Source organism: Ischnura elegans, chromosome 10, assembly GCF_921293095.1.
Source record: "Ischnura elegans chromosome 10, ioIscEleg1.1, whole genome shotgun sequence".
Taxonomy (NCBI): Eukaryota; Metazoa; Arthropoda; class Insecta; order Odonata; family Coenagrionidae; genus Ischnura; species Ischnura elegans.
In genome coordinates this window covers 90,165,391-90,186,117 of record NC_060255.1, presented here as the reverse complement: position 1 = coordinate 90,186,117, position 20,727 = coordinate 90,165,391, and the positions used below count along the sequence as shown (strand labels likewise).

Sequence of the window (20,727 nt, the reverse complement as noted above, 5' to 3'; positions counted from 1 at the left end):
AGAATGACGGAGATGAAAGAGCCCGTGCGAAATTGCTACCTTTCTGGCCGGATTGTCATGGTGAATTCTCATTGAGAGATTTATATGAGTGGTGTTTATTTATGCAACAGTGACGTGTGTTCCCCTACCCCTGCTGGGTATCTGTGTCTTGCTGTGATGTCGATGGAAGAGCTCTGTCTTTATCTTTCCCAGATCTGGCCCATTTAATGAGTTTCGTGGCCACAAAGAATCCTTGGGATGCAGTTGGTCTGGATCCATAGAAAGGACATGTAAAAAAGACATGTTTTTCATTGACCCTCCGAAAATATATTCGACTTGTTTCTCATGCGTCAGCGTGTTGTGCTTACTACCAGGTGTTTTAAGAAATACAGTTGTGATCATTCTGTAGGAAATGTTTTTTTTTAATGTGGAAGCGTAAATGTTGATTATATTTGAAAGCTATTCCGGATATTAATCGTATCTCCTATTGCCTGAATGGATTGAATACTTGGAAATTTAAGAAAATTGTACAATTTTTGTTAATCAATTGTTTTCCTAGTTATGGGAAAGACTTGATTTTCCCAATGGTAGAAAAGGAACGAAATAATCGGGTCTAAGAACATTTGATGCAAGTTCATGCGGCTGCCATTTCTATCAGTATCACTGTTTTACATAGGATATAATGACCCAGTCAAGATGATAGCCAGAAAATATGAGGCAATACTGTGTACTCTTTTCCCATTGTTTAATTGATATAAAATTCAAAGCAATATTTATCTCTGTATCTAAGGAAACTCATGGCCTACGGTACTATTGATTTACTTCATCCTTCGCCTCTTCGTAAGATTTTAACGACGCACAAACTTTATTTCCACAATAATGCCTGCTGAAGGAGGATAGTGTAACCTCTCATGTTTTTACTTAATTGTAGATTTTTTTAAAAATTTCCAATATTTATGTCACGTTTTGGGAAAAAGTAGTGTATGAATGAAATTATTTCAAATTTAAAGACACCCAAGTTTTGTTCAGCCCCTTCAAAGAGCATTTAAACTTTGGTCGCTCTTTACACCTTCTTCAGGAGTAGGAATAAGGAGATAAGAGAGTATCATTATAAGAGAGGATTCTTATTTATAATTATAAGGAAGGAGGCAAGGCTCACCTTTATATTCAATAAGCCATGCCATGCATATTTTTAATTTTGGTGTATTTTTTGTATTCCTGGGTGACTTCATTTTAGTAAATTATTTAATTAGAGCAATTTTTTAAAAGACTTATTTAGATAAAAATTATTTTTTGTAGTAATGAGGAGGTTATTAATGAGTTATCCTTATTTAATTGTTTACGCAGTACCATTTTTTAAAATTATTCATTGCTGAGTTAGATAAAGCTTTATCTCATATTTATTTGTTATTCAATCCATTCGTTATTTACATTTAAATATTGTGCTGTTATTTATAACGGTGTGTGCTTTCTTATTTTGTATTTTTATTTGTTGGAAGTTAGATGTAGGTGATTAAAGTAGCGGTTAGCGTGTTTTTACAAAATTTATTCATTTAAAGTTAGAAGTTGGTGATTTAAGTAGTAGTTAATGCGTTTTTAAAGCTTTTGTTTCTTTGAAAATTTTTGTTTTACTCAATGGTCAAAGTAATTATACTTTACGAGACAGTATCATGCGAGAAAGTGTAATTTATGTTTCAATGTGATTTTTTAATTAAAAATACTATTTATTTGTGAATCATTCCCTGTAGATTTATTGTGAGCATTTAGGTATTTATTTTTGAGCCATTGGTTATTTTAATACTTGCTTAACTATTGTTACCCTTGGGTATTAAAAAGCTTGTGGATCTTATGAGTATGTAGAAGTCAATTTTGAATTTATAAATTCAAAATTCTAAGAGCGACTCCAGCTTGAAAAGATTAAGAAGGCGCTACTGGAAGAGGGGAGAAATTTAGTGTTGCTTTTTAAATGCCTTTGACGTGTGAAATTTTTATAGTCCGTTTTCCAATCTCTATTGAATAATACGGCGTTCATTTATACTTATTTAATTAAATTTGTCAACCGTTTTCTAGGGTAATGTCCTTTTCCCCTGATTATTTATACTGCTAGTGTTGGATCAACTAGGTTATCTGCATATTGGCTTCAATAGCGTTTCTGAAGATTATCCAGATTCATTTGGAAATTTAATAGAATTGAGGGAGAGGAATGCAAAGGTGTTAACTACTTGCAATAACTAATGCATCCCTTGCACTTAAGCAAAATATTAAATCATGAACCAGGAATTCTGCACGAATAAAATTTTAGCTAAGCACCAAATGATTACTAAACGTCAAATGCTGGGAATTTTGTACTCTTGGCTTGCTTTACAGGTTAATAAATTTTATTTTCCCTTTTTATGGTTACCTTAGTCCATTGTTAAACTTCTTTTGATTGTTTTATTTCCAATTTTATTTTGAATTTAGATGTTATTGCCCTCGGAAAAATCTACCCACTGTTACAAATTTGGCTCTCAATTTTTTTTTACCGATTTCACGTTTTGCGTAAATACTGATGGATGAATCAATGGACAATGGATCGCATTTGTTAGGAATAGATTGGAAAACGTTCCTTTTGTCGAGTGTACGGTAGTGCAGGGATAGAATCCGGTTTGTGTTGAAAATGTGGCTGTCCTCGTACCCCTGTGAGGGTTCGGGATCGGGTTGTTGAGATGGTCCTGCTTCTCCTGGTATGTCAGTCGTACGCCCTGATCTGGCCCACTTTGTCAACTTGCTCACAATCATCAACGCTCCTCCTGCTGAGGTATTCTTGGCTTCACTGCAAAAGCATGTAAGGTGCTTTGATATTTAAAGGGCACATAATTTAATCTCAAACGACAGCATAGAGTGAAAATGTATGTGATGATTTCAGTAGAGTGCATAGAAATAGCGTTCAACTTGTCTGGAATGGGTTACATATCTTTGAATGGCTAGTAATTGTTTTCCTGATTGTGGTTATTTCACTCCTTGGTACATTTATTTTGCTTTTTCCTTCAAGAAAATTTAAATTAAAGGAAAAATTTCCAATCTGCGATAGTTTCGGATCTAATGATTGTTTTACATGAAAATAATTGTTGGCTTCGGTGGCGGCGGGGTTCAGTTCTTGCCTACCACGGAAGATATCGGGTTTGATTTCCACCTGGGAAGGTTGCCCTACCTTGAGCATGGATGTTCGTGAAAGGTTAATAGTTAAGTGAAAGATCCCGATGTAAAATTCAATGACGATCTTTTCGGTGGTACTGGTATAGATAAATAAATGATCATCAATTAGAATTTTTAATTCAATGTTAGAAAAAGTTTTTGGACCAAAATTCTTAAGAGGGAGCTTATATTCGCAATATCGATGCAGGTTGGAAATTTTTGACGAGTATTTAAATTTTCGAGAGAGAGATGGGAAAACGTGACACTCACTTGTTCACCCATCAGATGAGGACTTAAAATTTATCCAAGACATCGGCTATGAAAGAAACTGTTGTCAGTGGCAAAGGTTTACAAATCTTTTGAGACGCAATCCAGGATGAACAAAGAAATAGGAAACTTTCATCTTGAAACAGAAAAACTTGCCACCTGACTACCATTTAATTTTAATTAAAGCAATCATCATCAGTCAGTGAGGAGAAATGTATCAATTATTACTTTTCTCTGAACCGTATTCCTTTGTTTCATCCTTCACCGCTTGGTAAGCTTTTTCTATCAGACTTTTCTTTTTCCATTCCAGAGATGTTATTGAACCATAAGAATGGCGTAACGATGTATGAATGTCACAAGATCATTCCTTGATTCCAATTGAGTGTGGATTCCGCGGTCATCCCGAAACAGTAGTATTTATAAAACTATGCGCATGTATGATTTGGTATAGGTTTTTGAGATTTGTCATTCTTTTGTTTTTTTTTAATAAATATTTTTGTCAATTAGTTTGATTTAGCGTTAGAAAAAGCTTTCATGATAATAATTACTTGACACACTTATTATTCATTTATTATAAGTAAAGTGTTATTTATATTATTGCAGTGGTTATTGACTATCTTCTATTTAGTTATAGTAAATGTAGCTATTTACACTACTCATAGTTAAATGGTATGTCACTGAATATCCTGGTTTCTCCAAACTTTGAAATCAAGATATTTAACAGAGGATTATGAAGTATTTTCATGCAATTAAGTGTAATTTATGTCTATATGAGGAGTTGTGATTTAAAATGAAATATTTAATTGTTGGTTATTAAAAATAACTGTTTTGGTGAACATTTAAATATTAAATTTTCAAATTTCAATTGTTTAGGTATGATTTATTTGTTCATGACAAGCGAGAGAAAAACATATGCCTAGGGTTGTGGTTGTTGTGTGTTCAGTATTACTGTGCACAAAGTATGTTGAACTGTTTTAAAACCACATTCCTAGGGATGGACTGGTCTGTGGTAGCAGAACTTTTAAGGTTTTGCGAAAATTATAAATGCAATTGAAGGCTATTTAATAGTACGAAATTTAATAATATTAGAAATTTAATCTCGACCATTCTGCATTCTGACGGCATTCACTTCAGTGCTACTTTTTATTTTTTAAGTTTGAATGAATTGAAGTTGTAGTGGATTGTAGGAAAGCAGACTCCTTGATGGGGTACTGGAGCTTAGATTTGAGCGTAACGTCTGGTCAGGGAGATTTGAAATTTTTGATGTAATGTTTTATGTTGGTGGGAGGGTACTGCATATAAATAACTTATTTGAGTAGCTTGCAAAATCAGATATTGTATATTTTCAAGAAAGATCAGATACTCTCCCAGAAAATTGGTTTTGTATACGCTGCTTTCGGGCTTTACTTCGAGCAAGTGGCAACATTTGCACCAATATATTTAAACTTTTCCCGGGTTTCCGCGCGGGTATTACATTCGAAGAGCGCCGACGTTTTGGGTTCCGACGCGTCACCCATTCTCAAGGCAACGAAACTCGAGAAAAGTTCAAATATTCTGTTCGCCGGGAAAGTGTAAAATTTGCACCGATGTTTTGGAGATGGAATCGCTCTCCAAAACGTCGTGATATTCAAAAACTCGATATCTTTGCACAGATGCAAACCCTGAACCGGAGGAAGACCCAAATGACTTTTGTTACAGTGAGTTAATTTGTCGTTCCTTCACCACAGAATTGTCCATGTTTCTCGCTCTTTGATTATGAATTGGTTCATTTTATTTTCATTGAGAATTATATGTGCAGGGATGGGTTGCGATATGTATGGTAGAAATGTCTACCCTACCCCTGTGAGGGGACGGGTTCTTGAGAAGGGCCCGCTTCAATGTCAGTGGCGCGACCTGTTTTGGCCCACCGCGTTAGTCTGCTCACTATCATCAACGCTCCACCGGCTGATGTCTTCTTGGTTCCACTGTAAGATTATGTGGAGGAAAAAATGAGTTCTTTGGATGGTGGTCATTAGGTATGTGTTCATGCAACTTTGTACTATTGCATTCAGGTAGACGGGTGAGTTGTCTCATGCTCCGAAGGGCTTTTGTTGGTTATGACAGTTTGGTGTCAGTGACGTAGGGATCGAGTTATTTTTTTGTTTTGATGGGAAGTGTGCCAAGTGTGGAGACGTAGATTGTTGTTGTATGATTCGATCAATAATTAGCATGCAACGTATATTTGAAAAAAGAGCTTACAATGATATACACAATATATTGTAATCCTGGTGTATGATCTTAATATAAAGCCATTTGATAATAATTGATTTTTATTCATTGAGTCTTCACTGGGTTTCATTTGATGCAGTTTTAGAAAATAGCCATTTTCGTCATTAATTTATTTTAAATATAGGCTTTAAAACCTTCTTATGGAATTGCCATGTTAAGTATTTTATATGTTATTCGCTTTTGAATGGAAATAATTTTTTCGCGTCTTTCCAGCGGAATTGTTTAGGCAAAGTGTTGGTAAGTTTTTGATTAAAACGTAGCATTCCTAGATTTTAAATGGAGAATTAGTCTCAAAACTTAGAACTTCAGCAGTAAAAGTTTTTTATCATTTACACCTTGGCTCTGTGTGTTATAATTAAAGGGTATGATTTAGGCGCAAGTAGAAGACGTGGATTTTTTTGAAGGAATTTTAGCTGTATTTTGTAGTCCAAATGTATGGTGTACTTAAATGGCTATATATTTTTGCTACATATTATATATAATATATATTTTTATCCAATCATTTGAAGATGAATTATATTGGTTAATGATACACTTAAGCACTTACCTCTACGTCCTTCATTACATGCTTTCTTAGTTTAAACCGGAAAAGAGGAACATTAGTTAAACGTGCTCTCTGTTAAGATCTAATCTACTAAGTGTGATTACTTGAAAATGTAAAGGTGAGGAATTAAGTTCAAGTTGGTTGAATTAAGTATTAAGAAATTGGTCGAGAAATCGCATGAGTTATAGGAAAGCTGAGGAAAGAACAGTGTGCTAGTCATTGCATTATAGGGTGGTTCGAAAGCAAAATTAATTCATTTTAACGATTTTTTAAAAAGTTTCGCATAATTTATATCGTTAATTTCTATCACCAGAAGCATTATGGAATCGTTCAGTAGGTTTTAAACACCAAAAGAGTTTGGAGACCGCTTCCTCGTCTTTTTTTAATCGATAAGTTTCATTTTTATTTGATTATTTTCGTTTAATTTAATCAGCACGCATTCCGTCTTATTTTTTCCATTAAACGCACTCTACGTGAACTCTATTCTCAGTCATTATCTTTATTATTAAACTATATTAATCGTAAGTCAGCAAATAAGGTATTATCAAGTTTAGCCTCATGAAGATGGTATACGATATTTCTTCATGAATGTGTTTTATGAAACATTTTATCGATGGTTAATTTTAATTTCTCATTGAAATCCACGAATCTCAGAAAAAAAGCGGAAAATATTTGAGATCTTAAGAATTTAATTACGATCTTATCTTATGAATAACTTTATAAACTTTGAGTTCGCTTCTATTTAATTACTAAAGTGAATTCTATATTCGTGTAGTTATTGCGTAAGGTAGTAGACCATTGTCCCCTAAAACACTTACGTCTCACTTCGAAATTTATATTTTTATACTGCGATAGTGGAAGATAAGTAGGTCTATAGAATTCGAATGAATCCAATAAATCTGTCTGAGACATATTAACTCAACCAGGAAATCGTTGTGAATGGAAGAGGTTGGTTCTGACGCAACGATGAAGCATAGTCCTTTCAGTTCTACGTAGCTAAGCAAGATCTGCCGATGAATTTGACCTCTAAAAGCCAAGGCTCTGCAAACAAAATATCCTACTTTTTGTATTATATTCCGGTATTGATGAAATTCCTCGCAACATAAGGATATTACTTGAAGAAATCCTTCGGCAACTTCCTCGGTTGGTTTTTCTTTATCTATTTTTTTCCTTCTTTTAGATCAAATTGGTGGGGATCGTTGAAAAAAACACGTGAAACATAACTTAACGGTACGAGTGGTTAGATAAAATATTTCTGAGTGTAGTTTTCCAAGTGATATGACTGAAATATCACTTAGAAATCAGTACCTAAAAGTTTAAAGTCGCTTATGTGACCGTGAGAGTCACCGACTCCATTGCTAAATTAAAGTTACATCCTGCGATCGATAATTGAGAGTATTGGTGTTGAGGTGGCCACTTACCTTGACCGCAAACCTGTTGGCTGTTGGACGTGTACCAACTTAGAAGTATGGGTACCAATCCTGGTAAGTCCGATACGGAGCGAAGCTAGCGGCAGAAAAGTGTACTTACCGATTTCATTACGCTTGCTGGTGATAGAGAGAAAATGCATAGCACCAAATATGCTCAAAAACAATGGACATTAATTTTTCCGAACGCATGAAATGATTGACCGCACTATTTGCGCAAAATTATGGAAATTTATACCCGCTTGTATTCGTAGGTTACGACTTCATCCGCCCTGATAGTTTTACTTCCTCGGTTTTTATGTTCATAAGTAACAGTCAACGTGTATGGATTGCTGAGATATATTTCGAAACACCCTGTATTTTACGATTGTGTTCGTTGTGAAATTAATCTAGTTTCAGTTTTAACTTATTTATTTAAAATTATTTAAGAATATTTATTTAAATGTTTATGCGCTTCGAAGACGCACATACATTCGCGGACAGAGAGATGTATTTTTAAGGCAGTGGTCCTCAGGACGACATTGTGTACGCTTATCATGAAGCAGCCGAGATTCACTCCTATTTATTAAAATTTATGTGGCTCGAAGAAGAAATCAAACTTCTACCCATAAATCCCGGGCCATTTCCAACAGAAAGATGGAAATTCTGTAAATTTTATTCTAGCGTTCAATGTTGTTCGCAAAATAGGCCAAAGCCTCAATAATATACATCTTATCCTCTCAGTTAGACATTTGTTTGTATGTAAAACATTAAGAATTTTTTACAATCGTGGAGGACATAAAAATAAACCTTGTCCCTGCACAAAAACTTTAAGATTCCGCGAAATTACTTGTATTCCTAAACAAAAAATTGAAGCTTATAAAAATTTCTTTAATTATTTAGCACCCAAATTGTATGTAAATCTTTGGCAAAAATTACAAGGTTGTAATAGCGAATCTGAATTTGTAAAAAAAACTGAGAGACTGGTTGTTTAGTCATAAAAATATTGAATTTTTATTTGAGACAATTAAATAATCTGTTCGTTTAATTTCTTAAACTTACTTTGTTACAAAATTAATTTCATGTTAATTTTCCTATTACTGTATTCTAATCGTATTTTGTATGTTTTCAAGATTGTATACATGCACATGGACAAATGTTACTATGAAGGACTCATAGAAGAGCCACTTTTGTTTAAAGGTTATTATAAAATGTACTGCCGAGCATTGCCTTATTTGTATGTAATGGCAACCCCTAATCAAGACTTATCTTAAGGGGTGTCTAATTTCACTGTTAATGTATGCATATGTTGTAATATTTTGGGGCAGTGAAATAAATATCTTTATCTTTATCTTATTACTCTTTTCTAATATATTTTATTGCACTTAAATTTTATATTTATCAAACAACACAGAAAATATAGTCATTAGGAGCTTTAAGCATGATATTTATTTCATGTAATGCTAAATTTTGTGTATGGAATTAAATAATAACTGCTGAAGTTATTATATGACGAGCTAATGGAAAGAAATCGTATTTGCTTCACCATTATATTTTCCCTTTCAACTTTTGGTTTTATTACTTTTGGATGGGGAAATGAAAATTTTAATCATAAAAAATGAATAGGGTGTAAGTAGAATTTACTTTACGATATTTAAGAATAAAGTTTTGGTTTGAGGTCGAGGAATTTCCGTGGTTTTGAATTGGCTGCTAAACTAAAGCATTTACGAAAGATAATATTTTATACGGTGGTTTTTTTTATTTTCCCGCGTTCTTCTTTTGAAACACTCTAAGACCAGGTTTTCGCAACCTTTCCTCACATACGATACAAAGGTTCAAATCGATATGAGCAAATGGATAGCAGACATTCGTATTTTTATGTGTGCATAAGGAAATAAATTTGAGAAATACACTCACTCTGTAATGTGTTTCACGAGTTAATTAGTTAAGACAGCTCATAGCAAATAGTAATGTGAACCTCATATTGCCCGATGGTGACCTAAAAAAAACTGGCAATGTTTCAGTCTAGAAGTGACATCAGCGTTGAAATGTTGAAAAAATATCATTCAGCTGAGCAACAAGCCATTGGCTCGTAAATTTGACTGTGATATTTTGGTCATGATTTACTCTGAGAAGTGAGATTTACTCCTTTATAAGTGATCATCGTCTCAAAAGCCACTGGTTAAAAATACATCTTTCTTTCCGCCATGCAAAATGCATGAGGTTTGATTAATTATTTAAAGTTTTATTTATTTTTTAACAGGGCCTACGATAGAGTGCTTTAGCCCAAAATGGAGGGAGTTCTCCCGTACCCCTCTGTCGAGGGCCCAGGCCCCGGCGATTGGTCTTTCTGCCTTCTCGAAGTGCGGCCGTGCGTGATCCACTGCGCTAACTTGCCGGCCACCCAAAGAGCGTTCGCCTTGTTGCTGAAAACACATGGAAAGAAAAGGTTGGATGTCTTTTTTGCCATCGCAGTCCGGTAGTCCTCAATCCCCAATGTTTTATCCGTCACCCTTCTGATATCGCAGTCACAGTTTTCTCTTAGACATATTTTCCCAGTCCTCAAAATTAACTCTCCTTTTCGAAGATAGATGCTGTAACTCCCACACGACAGCCTCATAGTGACATCGGTATCTGCGGGGACTTGATGTCATGTTAACAATATTTTGGTTGTGGTTTCACAGCCCCCCTGAGTGGTCTTTTAATCACATATGGGCATGAGTGTCCTCGTCATGTTCATTTTGTGAGATGACCTAATGGCCATGAATATGATTGAATGATGCAGACATAGTTTCGGGCACTTCTTATTTTAATTCCGTTGATCGATCCATTGTATGCTGTGTTGCTTGTATTCGAGATGCTTGATCGTTAAGTTGGCCATAAAATCAGGAATTTTGTACCCAATAAAATCATGCTCTCGTCTTAACTGTTAAGATCTGTTGACGCCATTAATAAATGTGTTAAACGTTATTGGAAGCTGGAATAAAATTAAAAATCCACTTCATTGTACACTAGTACGATAACAATACCAACAATTATGGTGGCTTACAAGTACGATTTCGTACATATAAGCCAGGCGGTAGATCTGGGAGGTATTGCTTTGCGAATAAATAAAGCATTGCTGTACTTAAATGCATTGAACTACACATTTATATCCACTTAATCCTGCGGTCTTCGCCGAGTTAGAATAAATGAGCATCGATCGATTTTTTAGGAAACTCGAAATAAAGTTAACTTTATCATGGTAAATGGAACAAACTTTGTACATGGCACACCACTTAACGTATTACCCGATCGATTTTGACGGGAATATGTAGCATTGCTTGGCGTCATGTTCAAGATTGAGCCAACTCCCCGACGAGTAATAATAATGATAATAACAATGTAATGTGCATTTGATAACTGCACATTATCGTCGAAATCGATTGGGAAACATACAATTATTTTTTTTGGAATGTACAAAATTTGTTTCATTTACCATATTCGTAATATCCACAAATTATCGCCTTCAAGCATTGATGTAACAAGTGTTCTCTACCATTTGAAAATACCCTCAAGCGTAGTTTCAAATGTCATGTCTTAGTACAAAATACATCAGTTAAGAGAACCTTGTAAGAACATTTTACCCCTAATCGATACATTTTCTTGAACAAATCACTGCTTTGCAATCGATTTGAGCAAGCGCCTTTTGCGCATACTGGTAAAAAACAGAATGTATCGTCGGCATTTCGTTATCAAAATAAGAAATTAAAACATTTTTGTGAGTTTCTTTTAACAACTAATGAAACCACGAAATCATGCATGATGTCACATGAAATATGACCTCAGATGGCGAATTATGTCATTGTATTTTCTTATAGCTTTCTTGCATTTGTTGCTAGGCGAGCTGAAGTTAGTTCCTAGGGACAGAAATTTATTTCGTTGATAGCCTGCTACATGCCAGTTATTACCATCACATACGTATGTGTGTATACATGCAGAGGAAATATTGCTAATCATTTTTGAAAATAAATGCTTATAAAGTAACTTAACTCTTAAACTTAAAATTAGGTAATGGAACATTTTTACCAATAGCAGAGTATGAATTAATTATAACACTTCACTTTCCCAAACTCTGGATTTAACCTCATCAACAACTTAACTTGGTGCATCATAACCAAGATCAGTAAGTGAACTACCCCATCAGTCACAGTTAAATCCGAGTATCAATCGATTTCAGAGGGCTTCCTATGGTTCTCACGACTGGATTGAAAGTTGCTGTGAACTAGCAGACGCTCTTTATCAATATCTCAAATTTAGGGTTTCACCGCGTCAAGTTGTAGTAAATGAGGTTTTAATGCAGTTTTGTTTTCTTATTAACTATTTAAACATAGTCTTGCTCTGGTTATTGTCAAATTTTTACGAAACCTTAAACATCTAAAAGAAAAATGCAAATTAACTGAGATTTCTTGCTGATTGTATCTCTTCCAACTGTAATGTTTCATCATAGTATGTTGAAAAGACATAATAAAAACATAAAACACAAAAAGGTCATAATTTTATGATAAAGATTTTCACCGCAGTGTTACGATCGGATAAGTCGTTCAACTGCAACGAGACTTAAATCGCGGATGTAGCCTTCCTTCCGATAGGCTTGCGGCATACTTGTGTGTCTTAGGACTTTTGATTTCGTTACGGCTATTTAACACGCCAGAAGTGTTTGATAAGAAATTCAGTACTTTCACGTAAATTAAGCAGGAACATATGGCATTTATCAATAGAGTGACTTACAGCATAAGCTATATTAAAGAAAAGTTGCGTCTTAGATTACGATTTTATCCGCTACTGCAGGGCCTAAGAAATGAACGGGTTTCACGGAACCTAAAGATATTTATTTTTACATATTCGATATGCTCTACAGAGCACTAAGTGCGTTTTTTCGGCATATCTGTGCTTAATGACACAGGAAGTGCGGTCTCGTCGGGTTGAGAATGCTCAAAATGACCTTTGTGTGAGCGGTTTTACAGGTATCTCCACTTCATTGGTTAGCTATGGTACCAGGAAACTTGAATAGGGTTGTTTCCTTTTATGTTTGTATTGCCTAAATCGAAAGATTATTACTTCAGGAGTACGTATTTCACACTTTTAGATTTTTAAATCATATCATTTTTTCGCAACTAAATGAAAAGTGAAAATTTTCAAGCGCGCGAAAACGCGACGGCTAAGTATGAATGCTGGGAAAAGCCCGTGTGACGTCATTCTGGTTCCGGCTGCCGCCGTGTGAGCCACATTGATGCGAGACTATGAGCGCCGCTAAGATGCAGGCTGCTAGCAGGTATCAGAGTACCCAGCTAGCAGGTAGCTCTTGGCTTACATAAGGATTATTAATACCCTATCAAACGATGGAAACTTTCCGACCATAGGCAATTTTAATAGGTGGTTATTAAGAGATATTTCCCTGAGCTCTGTGGCTCATGCATGCATTGAAAATCTCAGACGATGTAAAACTCCTGACTATTCGTATAGCTTGACCATTGAATTGACCATTTTCATTCGTCTAAACTGGGATTTCTAAAACCAAATATTTCGTATAATACGAATACACTAATGGCGGATAACGAATCGCAATCAATGCCTTTCGTTTTCTTTGATGAAGGAAACTACTCTATTAGTCAGTTATTTACGTGGAAAATAAGGGCGGATACACAATTTTTTTCTGGGGGTGCACCACAATCTGGCAGGTTAACGGAGTTTTCATATTTGGGATTAAACACTTCATGCAACAATTACTCTTGGAAATATACTCCTGGTTTCAATAGAAAAGTTATTAATAAGTAAATATTTACAACTTTTGTATTAAATATAAAATTCGTTAATATTTTTATTAAAAATCTCGTCTATTAATTATTAATTAAGCGCCTGGAGGGGGGCACGTGTCCCCCCTAAATCAGCCTATGGTGAAATGGATATATCTGTGGCGTTATTATGGTCCAATATTCATTTCAGTATTAATATTGAGGAAAGAAGGGCTAAAACTAACAATTATACTCTAGTTTCAGGACATGAATTTTCGACTCCTAAAAAAATATATCTTAGAATATTTTGCAAAATTTGTTCTTTCATGTTTATGAGAGCATTACAAAATTAAAATTCATGACAGCGAGGCTACAGTATGAAATGCGTGAAAGAATGCTTCCATTTTAGCCTATGGAATTTCCGCGGTTTCAATGAATAAACATCGAAATAATCATTCGTATTTATGTGTTATCTGATATATGTTAGACACAGAACTTCTGGAACTTTGTACGGATTTTCTATGTGCCACTGGAGAATGTGTGATTTGTTTTGGCGCTTTTTCATGATTTTTTTACATTGGGTTCAGCATAGATTAAATCCGGAATACGGTCGATTCGAGCGAAACGGCCGGCGCAATTGACGTAGGGTAGCTCAAGGGTCCGCCAGCATCCGCAAATAAATTGTGATTCCGCAAATAAATTTTAGCCGTACAGACTACATCGTGAGTACATTAATGAGGTAATGATAACGCTGCGTCTCGCAGGGCTATTTTTGTACCCTATCGTGAATTTACCTCGATTATATGAAATGTAGCTCTCTTAATGTATGCGTCATAAGATTCCTACAGAAAGTGTAAGAGTTTATCTAATAACCTAATATCCAATGTTCAGCAACAATTATTTTGGATTACTACTTATAATTTTCGTTGATAATTATCTTCTAGGTATTTTACGGTATTTAGATAAACTCTTACACTTTATGTAGGAATCTTATGATGCATACGTAATAGTTAACTTAATATCCAATGTTCAACAACAATTATTTTGGATTACTGCTTATAATTTTCGTTAATAATTATCTTCTAGGTATTTCGCGGCAGCGCTCCAAATGATTTAAAGTTGTACTATCATATAATGTTAGGAAATTATTGTTCAAGAAGTGGATTGTGTATACAGTGGCGCAGCGAGGGGGGGGGGTTTGGGGGATAAACCCCCCCCCCCCCCCCAGAGCTCACAGAAATTTTTAAGTTTAATCCATTTTACTTAATTGGAATAGAATAGTGTTAAAAAATAATCAAATACCCCTCAGAAAGCCATAAAACTCGCCATTTTGTACCATTATTCTTAAAAATTTTCTGGAGGAGGGCCCTCGCAACTCCTGCTTACCCTGGCGGGTATGCAATACCCCCACACCCCAAAGTATTAGTTGCGCCTAAAACCCCCCCTAGCCTTAATTCTTGGCTGCGCCCCTGTGTGCATATAATTTGGCTGCGGAAACGTGCACTGGACATTTCTTTTTAAAATAAGGTAAATATAATGGAAGGACTGTCGATTAAAATAGATTTTTAGGTTTTTGACCTACTTTTCGCGATCCTGGCGACTGAAATTCGGTGCTCAACGAACGGGAAGCGATCGCAAATACGTGTGTCTTTTTATCCATTGCGCGGTAGAGCATGTGCGAAATGGATTCCGTCTGAGCAGTCTCAACACACTTCATTTTGACACCCTACGCGAACATTTTTTTCAAAGCTGGCCTTTATAGAGTGTTGTAGAATAAAATATTTCGTGACTTTTAATCATTTTTAGGGATTAATAAGACGACAGTGTTAGGGGTACCCTCCTCTCTCTTTTCCGGCCTAAAAAATCAAATTTACCTTGGATGCCGGAGGGTGTCATTTTGACACCCAGTATATTTTATCATTAATTCGTTCGGTTTAGGTGCTTCGTGGGATGCAGTTTGATTATTACTAGCCAAATTAATATTTAGAATAGTACATTTCCTTAATGATTGCTTATGTTTTACATAATTTAAATAAATACTTATCAGCTGTTTATCAGTTTTTCGAAAATTTATTACCTCGTGAGGTAGGTATATTCCGATCTATTTGCGAATGATTATTCTTGAAACTAGCCAAATTTTACCGCGACGGCAACTATTTGCTGCCTTCTTCTAGTATTCGTGTTTTCTTATACACAATTTCGTAGTTAAATAGTCGTAACATATTTTATTGTTTAGAAATTTTCACCGTTAAAAGCAAATTTCCACACTCGAAGACGAAAACCAGATGCAAAAAAAGATGCCGCAGTCCAAGATAACAGATTTAAAAAAATGTTTTTTCTTACTTAAGTGGACTTACTTAAAAAAACATTATTTTTTTAATGCTAACGAACAAAAAACAAATATTACAATGTAGATGACGCTTTAACACTAGCGACTAAGAAACAAATAATCTGCAACATAACACGGCTATGAGAACATGGGTGTCAAAATGACACCCTCCCGGCATTCTTGGGGTATGCCAATTTCCCGGCATTCTAGTGTTAAAGGCTCTTTGCCCCCGTTACCGCAGTAACCTTTCCCTCATCGCGTCACCTTCCCCCTCCACCTCCTCCTACACGTCCCACCCTCTCGTTCCGTGCACTAGAACGTTTTGAGGAGTAGGAAGCAGGCGTGTCCAGAGCCCTTATCTCATCTCCGGGGGCACGGAGTGGGTCCGGCTCGCGAGATAGGGCGAATGCCTGGTGTCGAAATCCAGGTTAAACGGACTCGTAATCGGAAAACCAGAGGTGCGACTCCATTTTGTGTTCGAAAATTACGTGGATGACTGACCCAATGACTGACATTTTCAACGACTCCCCCACTCCCCAAGACATGTTTTGTTATGATTCCCCCCTTTCTTTTCAACCCGGAAGATATTTACGCTAGTCGATTCAATAATTCGATGTGATCAGGTAGGTATAAATATATATTTAACTTTCCCGAACGGAAGAATTGGGGCAAATCGATTCTCTGGGGAAACTGCGACAGCAAACCTGACTAAGGGCCCGACGGTGGATTAGGGATATTTTTTCCGGGTCAATGGTATTTTTAAATCCATCCCACAGGTGATCCAGGAAGTGGTTTTTTACCGTGTCACCAAACTTTCGTGCGGTCCTCGCAGAGATTTGGAGTTTTCTTCACTTTTTCCCCATTCCTCCCCGGTTTAAATAGGTCGATCGCTTCACGTAATTTTAGTGACGCACCGCTTGTTCACGTAAATAGTTTATGTGTGATTAATGGTATGATAATTGTTGGAATAGATCGACAGGTGAGGCAATTTGCGCCAATAAGAAAGGATAGGGAAGGGATGGTGGAGAAAAACCCAGCATCGGCATTAGCCTGTTCTTTATGCAAGGTACCAAGGGTATCACGGCTTAACGGCTCATACGACGGACTGAGTGTTGAAAGTGCTCTCATCAAATCAGTCCAGCAGGAATCGGGTCGGTCTCTGAAAAATATCCGCTAACCCGGATCCACGGGGTGGGAAGCTGACAACTCTAGCCATTGCAACCCGATCTCCTCCTGTAAATGAACATAATTTTTAGGTGCTTGCTTTACGCTTAATCATAAGTTTGGCGTTTTTAACCCTTCAGCTTTGGTAGTTATAGCGTAATTCTTCCTCCGCGGATATATTCAAAAAAGGCTAGACCCTCTTCCATAGAAATTAGAACACCCTTGCGATCATAGGCGGATCCAGGGGGGGGGGGGGGCGGGCCACGTGCCCCCCCAGACCCTTAAAAGTATGCTAGATTTTTAATACGGTCCCATTCTCATTTCGTTCGTTTTGTATAACGAAGTATCCTTGTGCCCCCCCCAGAACAAAATCCTGGATACGGCCGTGCTTGTGCCCCTCCCAGAAAGAAATCCTAGATCCGCCCATGTTTGCGATTACCTTTCAGCCATTTGGCCAAGGTTTCGTTGTGAAGGTCATGGCTTAATGTGGAGGATTAGTGAAAATTCTAGCCACAGTATCAATTTATATTGTGGGCATAATAGTAAATAAGAGGTTAATGCAAATTTTCTATAAAATCTTTAATTTTGCTTCGCGATCGGTTTCAATACATTTGGTGTTATCTTCCGGTGGAATAAAAATCTTTCATGTATGTAAGTAAAATTAAAGTATTTATGAGATTTAGCCTAAACTTATAATTTACTAACATGTTGGGATTACGCAACACTGAGCCTTAAACACATCTCTATAATGTTGCCGTAGCTCCATAAGCATGTTTTATTATGAGTTTTTCGTGATTTTATTTTTGATTAACTACCAAGCCCCGATGAAATCCGAGAGTATTTACGCAATTCAAGGGTGGCTGTTAGAGCGCTTACTGTCAGATGATAAATGAAAGAAAGGTTCACATCTCATGACGGTGATGTGCGTGGGGAGACACTAGTTTAGGTTAGATGGAAAGGCTACCAAAAAAACCCTTTAAAGAAAGGAAAAGTTTAGGCGGTGATACTCTGATGGTGCTGTGAGAACAGTAGGTACGTTCGTTCCGTTGCTTTTGATGCAAACGTACATGTATTTTCCCACAGCTTAAGGTTTAACGAATAGTTCGTGGGTCGGAGAACTACCACAGTACATACAGTCGCGTCATGCCGTATAATTTTTCCTCTTTAGGGGATCGGGTATGTGTGGTGGCTAGAGAGTTAGCGTCCCACCCGGCGGGCTCGGATTCAAATCCCGGCGGGGGTTGAGAATTTTCAGAGACTGCCCGATCCCTGCTTGAATGCTGTGTGGAGAAAATTTCAAGCGCAACACTCTGTCCGTCGGATGGGACGTTCAGCCGTGGTGCCCTTGGCGCCTTTCGTCAACAGCAGGCTAATGCCGACGCCGGGTTTCTCTCCACCCTTCCTTCATGGCACAAATGACCTCAACAGTCGCTCGCCTCCTCTGAATACCATACCATACTTCTCCTCTGCAGTAGTGCAAGCCCATCTCCTCTGGCGGTGAGCGAGCATAAATAATTACTGCTAAAGCCTGCAATATTATCGTATTTCTATTACATTTAAAAATGACTCCATTTTTTTACTCATAAATCATTTAATGTGTTTGTCATCTCGGCTATCAGTAGCTCTTGCTATTTTGTGAGGAAAGTTCACCCATAAAATATTAATCGTCATTTTTACAACGATTATAAAATTAGCTAGAGTGACTTACATTCGTGAATATTGGGAAATATATAGGTACTTTGCTTTGATGGGTGTTTTTACGATCCACTCATTGACCTCGATAGTTCCTCGAGGTGAAACATACTACGCAGTGAAAATGAGCGTTGTATATACGCTCCAATTGTACTTTTCACCGGAAATTTATATAAATTGATCAATGCTTGCAATAAAAATGTGTTCTTGCCATCATCAAATAATTCTTAATTACCTCATCGAACTGCAATTTTGAGTGATTCGCAAATTAATGATGCTAATGTCATAGCGCAACCCCTTTAAAACTGCGGACGAAGGTGAAGCGGTGAATACATTACAGTATGTTACTATCTATATATTTTTAAAATTATTACAAAAATAATTTTCTCTTAATCACCTATCACATAATATACGAATGATGGACAGGCATGAAGTTCCTAATAAACATTTAACAAAAAATTTTAATATGCATTAGAGCCTTCAACATTCGCACACGTTCAGCGAGGGAGAAAGAGATGAAATATTAATTTTAGTGTAAAATACTTAAATTGATAGAAATAGAACACGTCTAATATTACGAGAGATATCTAAGCGAATAAAAAATTCAAGATATAGTTATTTTTTATCAATATCGAGGAAGTACCATTTTGAATCAGACGGGTCACTGCAGATGAACGCACAAAAATCTTTCTTTTACTATGGTTTTAATATCTATCACAAAGTTTTGAAATTAATTGCATTTTTTAATCGCTATGCCAAGCAAACTCCTTCAACTCAATGCAAAGATGTGTTGGAAAATGGGTTATACCATTGATGATTATGGGACGAGGAGTTCGAAAAAACTAACAGGTAATTTAAAAAAAGACGCTCTAGATTCCGCTAGTTTTTTTATTTCACCTCTTCGCAGCGCTCGTAATCTAGCTATCGGTCACAGGCAAACCATGCGTGCCTCCTATCTACCGGGTGACGATGGCATCTACTCCCGACGTGGATAAATAAAAGACATTAACGGTCTCAGAAAAGCTAGGCGTCCGTGGAAGCGGCAAAGCGTCATGATAATCAGAGTTACTACATGGGTTTTCGAAAGATTTCCTCGCGCAGTTTTACCCATTCTCTCTTTATATTCCCCTTTTACATTATTTTTTTTCCTTTTAATCCAACCCTCCCGACCCTTATGCGACACAAAGGAGCTTGCAATATTTTGCGACCTGACCCCGTTTCGCGAGCAGAACGACTGCCCTTTTCACGATGGGTGTTATGATTGTGAATATGGCGAAAGGGTTCGTCATACGTCTGCGCTCACCTTGCTCCTTTCACACATGTATAACCATCCATCCCTTCCAAACCCTCCTCCTATATTATTCCCTCCCCCTTGCCGCTTCCCTTCCTGGGCCCTTGTGTATGTGCTAGGGTGCGAGAGTCTGAATGTGCACATTGCCGTATCACATGCATATGAATGTACCATATGCGTCGCCGATGCAAGTTGAAAAAACGGGGCTGAGGCGCATTGGAAAAAGTGTATCGCCTGCTTATCTTTTTCTCCTACCTCCCTTTTTTCTTTTTTGGCAAATTTGGACACGACGTGATTGTATTTAATCTGCATATTCAGTTTTTCTCTTTTATTTAGATTTTTCCCCACCCGTTTCCAACTAGTATTCAATTTCTTGGCGTGGAATTTGAATGAAAAATAAATTTGCATATTTTTAAATCCAATCAAATCAGTACGAGTACTGCAACGTGAACACTCGGGTAAATAATTTTTAGAGTTTAGATTTCGTCATTCGACAAAATTGTGGGCATAAAGTAGGTGTTTCTATTTATACGCAGCTAATGATTTACAACCACTTAAGGAAGGCAAATTAATTTTAGTACAATCAAGCTCATTAAAATATTTTGACATACCCACAACTAAATGATTTACGATAATTTAATGAGATATTACGATTACGATTATTCGATAAGTTTTATAATATTAAAGTGAATTTTCCAAAATAGTGATTTATTCTATAAATGCAATGCATTAACTCAACATTATATTTCAAGGGAATAAATAGTTAAATGGCTGTTTTCTGTTCTTTCTTATATCACTAATACAGCTCACCGTTTAATTTCAGATTTGAGGATGAGAAA

General features: G+C 36.4%; 1 protein-coding gene across 1 annotated transcript in view; it reads right to left on the bottom strand.

Moving 5' to 3' along the window:
* The window catches only part of LOC124166478 (recombination repair protein 1-like), a 32,654-nt gene extending 12,722 nt beyond the window's left edge, over positions 1-19,932 (bottom strand). The window contains exons 1-3 of the mRNA XM_046544008.1: positions 19,901-19,932; positions 2,654-2,791; positions 129-248 (exon numbers count right to left, since the gene is read on the bottom strand). Of these exons, the coding sequence (XP_046399964.1) occupies positions 129-248; positions 2,654-2,791; positions 19,901-19,932 (290 nt within the window). The remainder of the gene's footprint in view (positions 1-128; positions 249-2,653; positions 2,792-19,900) is intronic.
* Between the last annotated feature and the right edge of the window lie 795 nt (positions 19,933-20,727).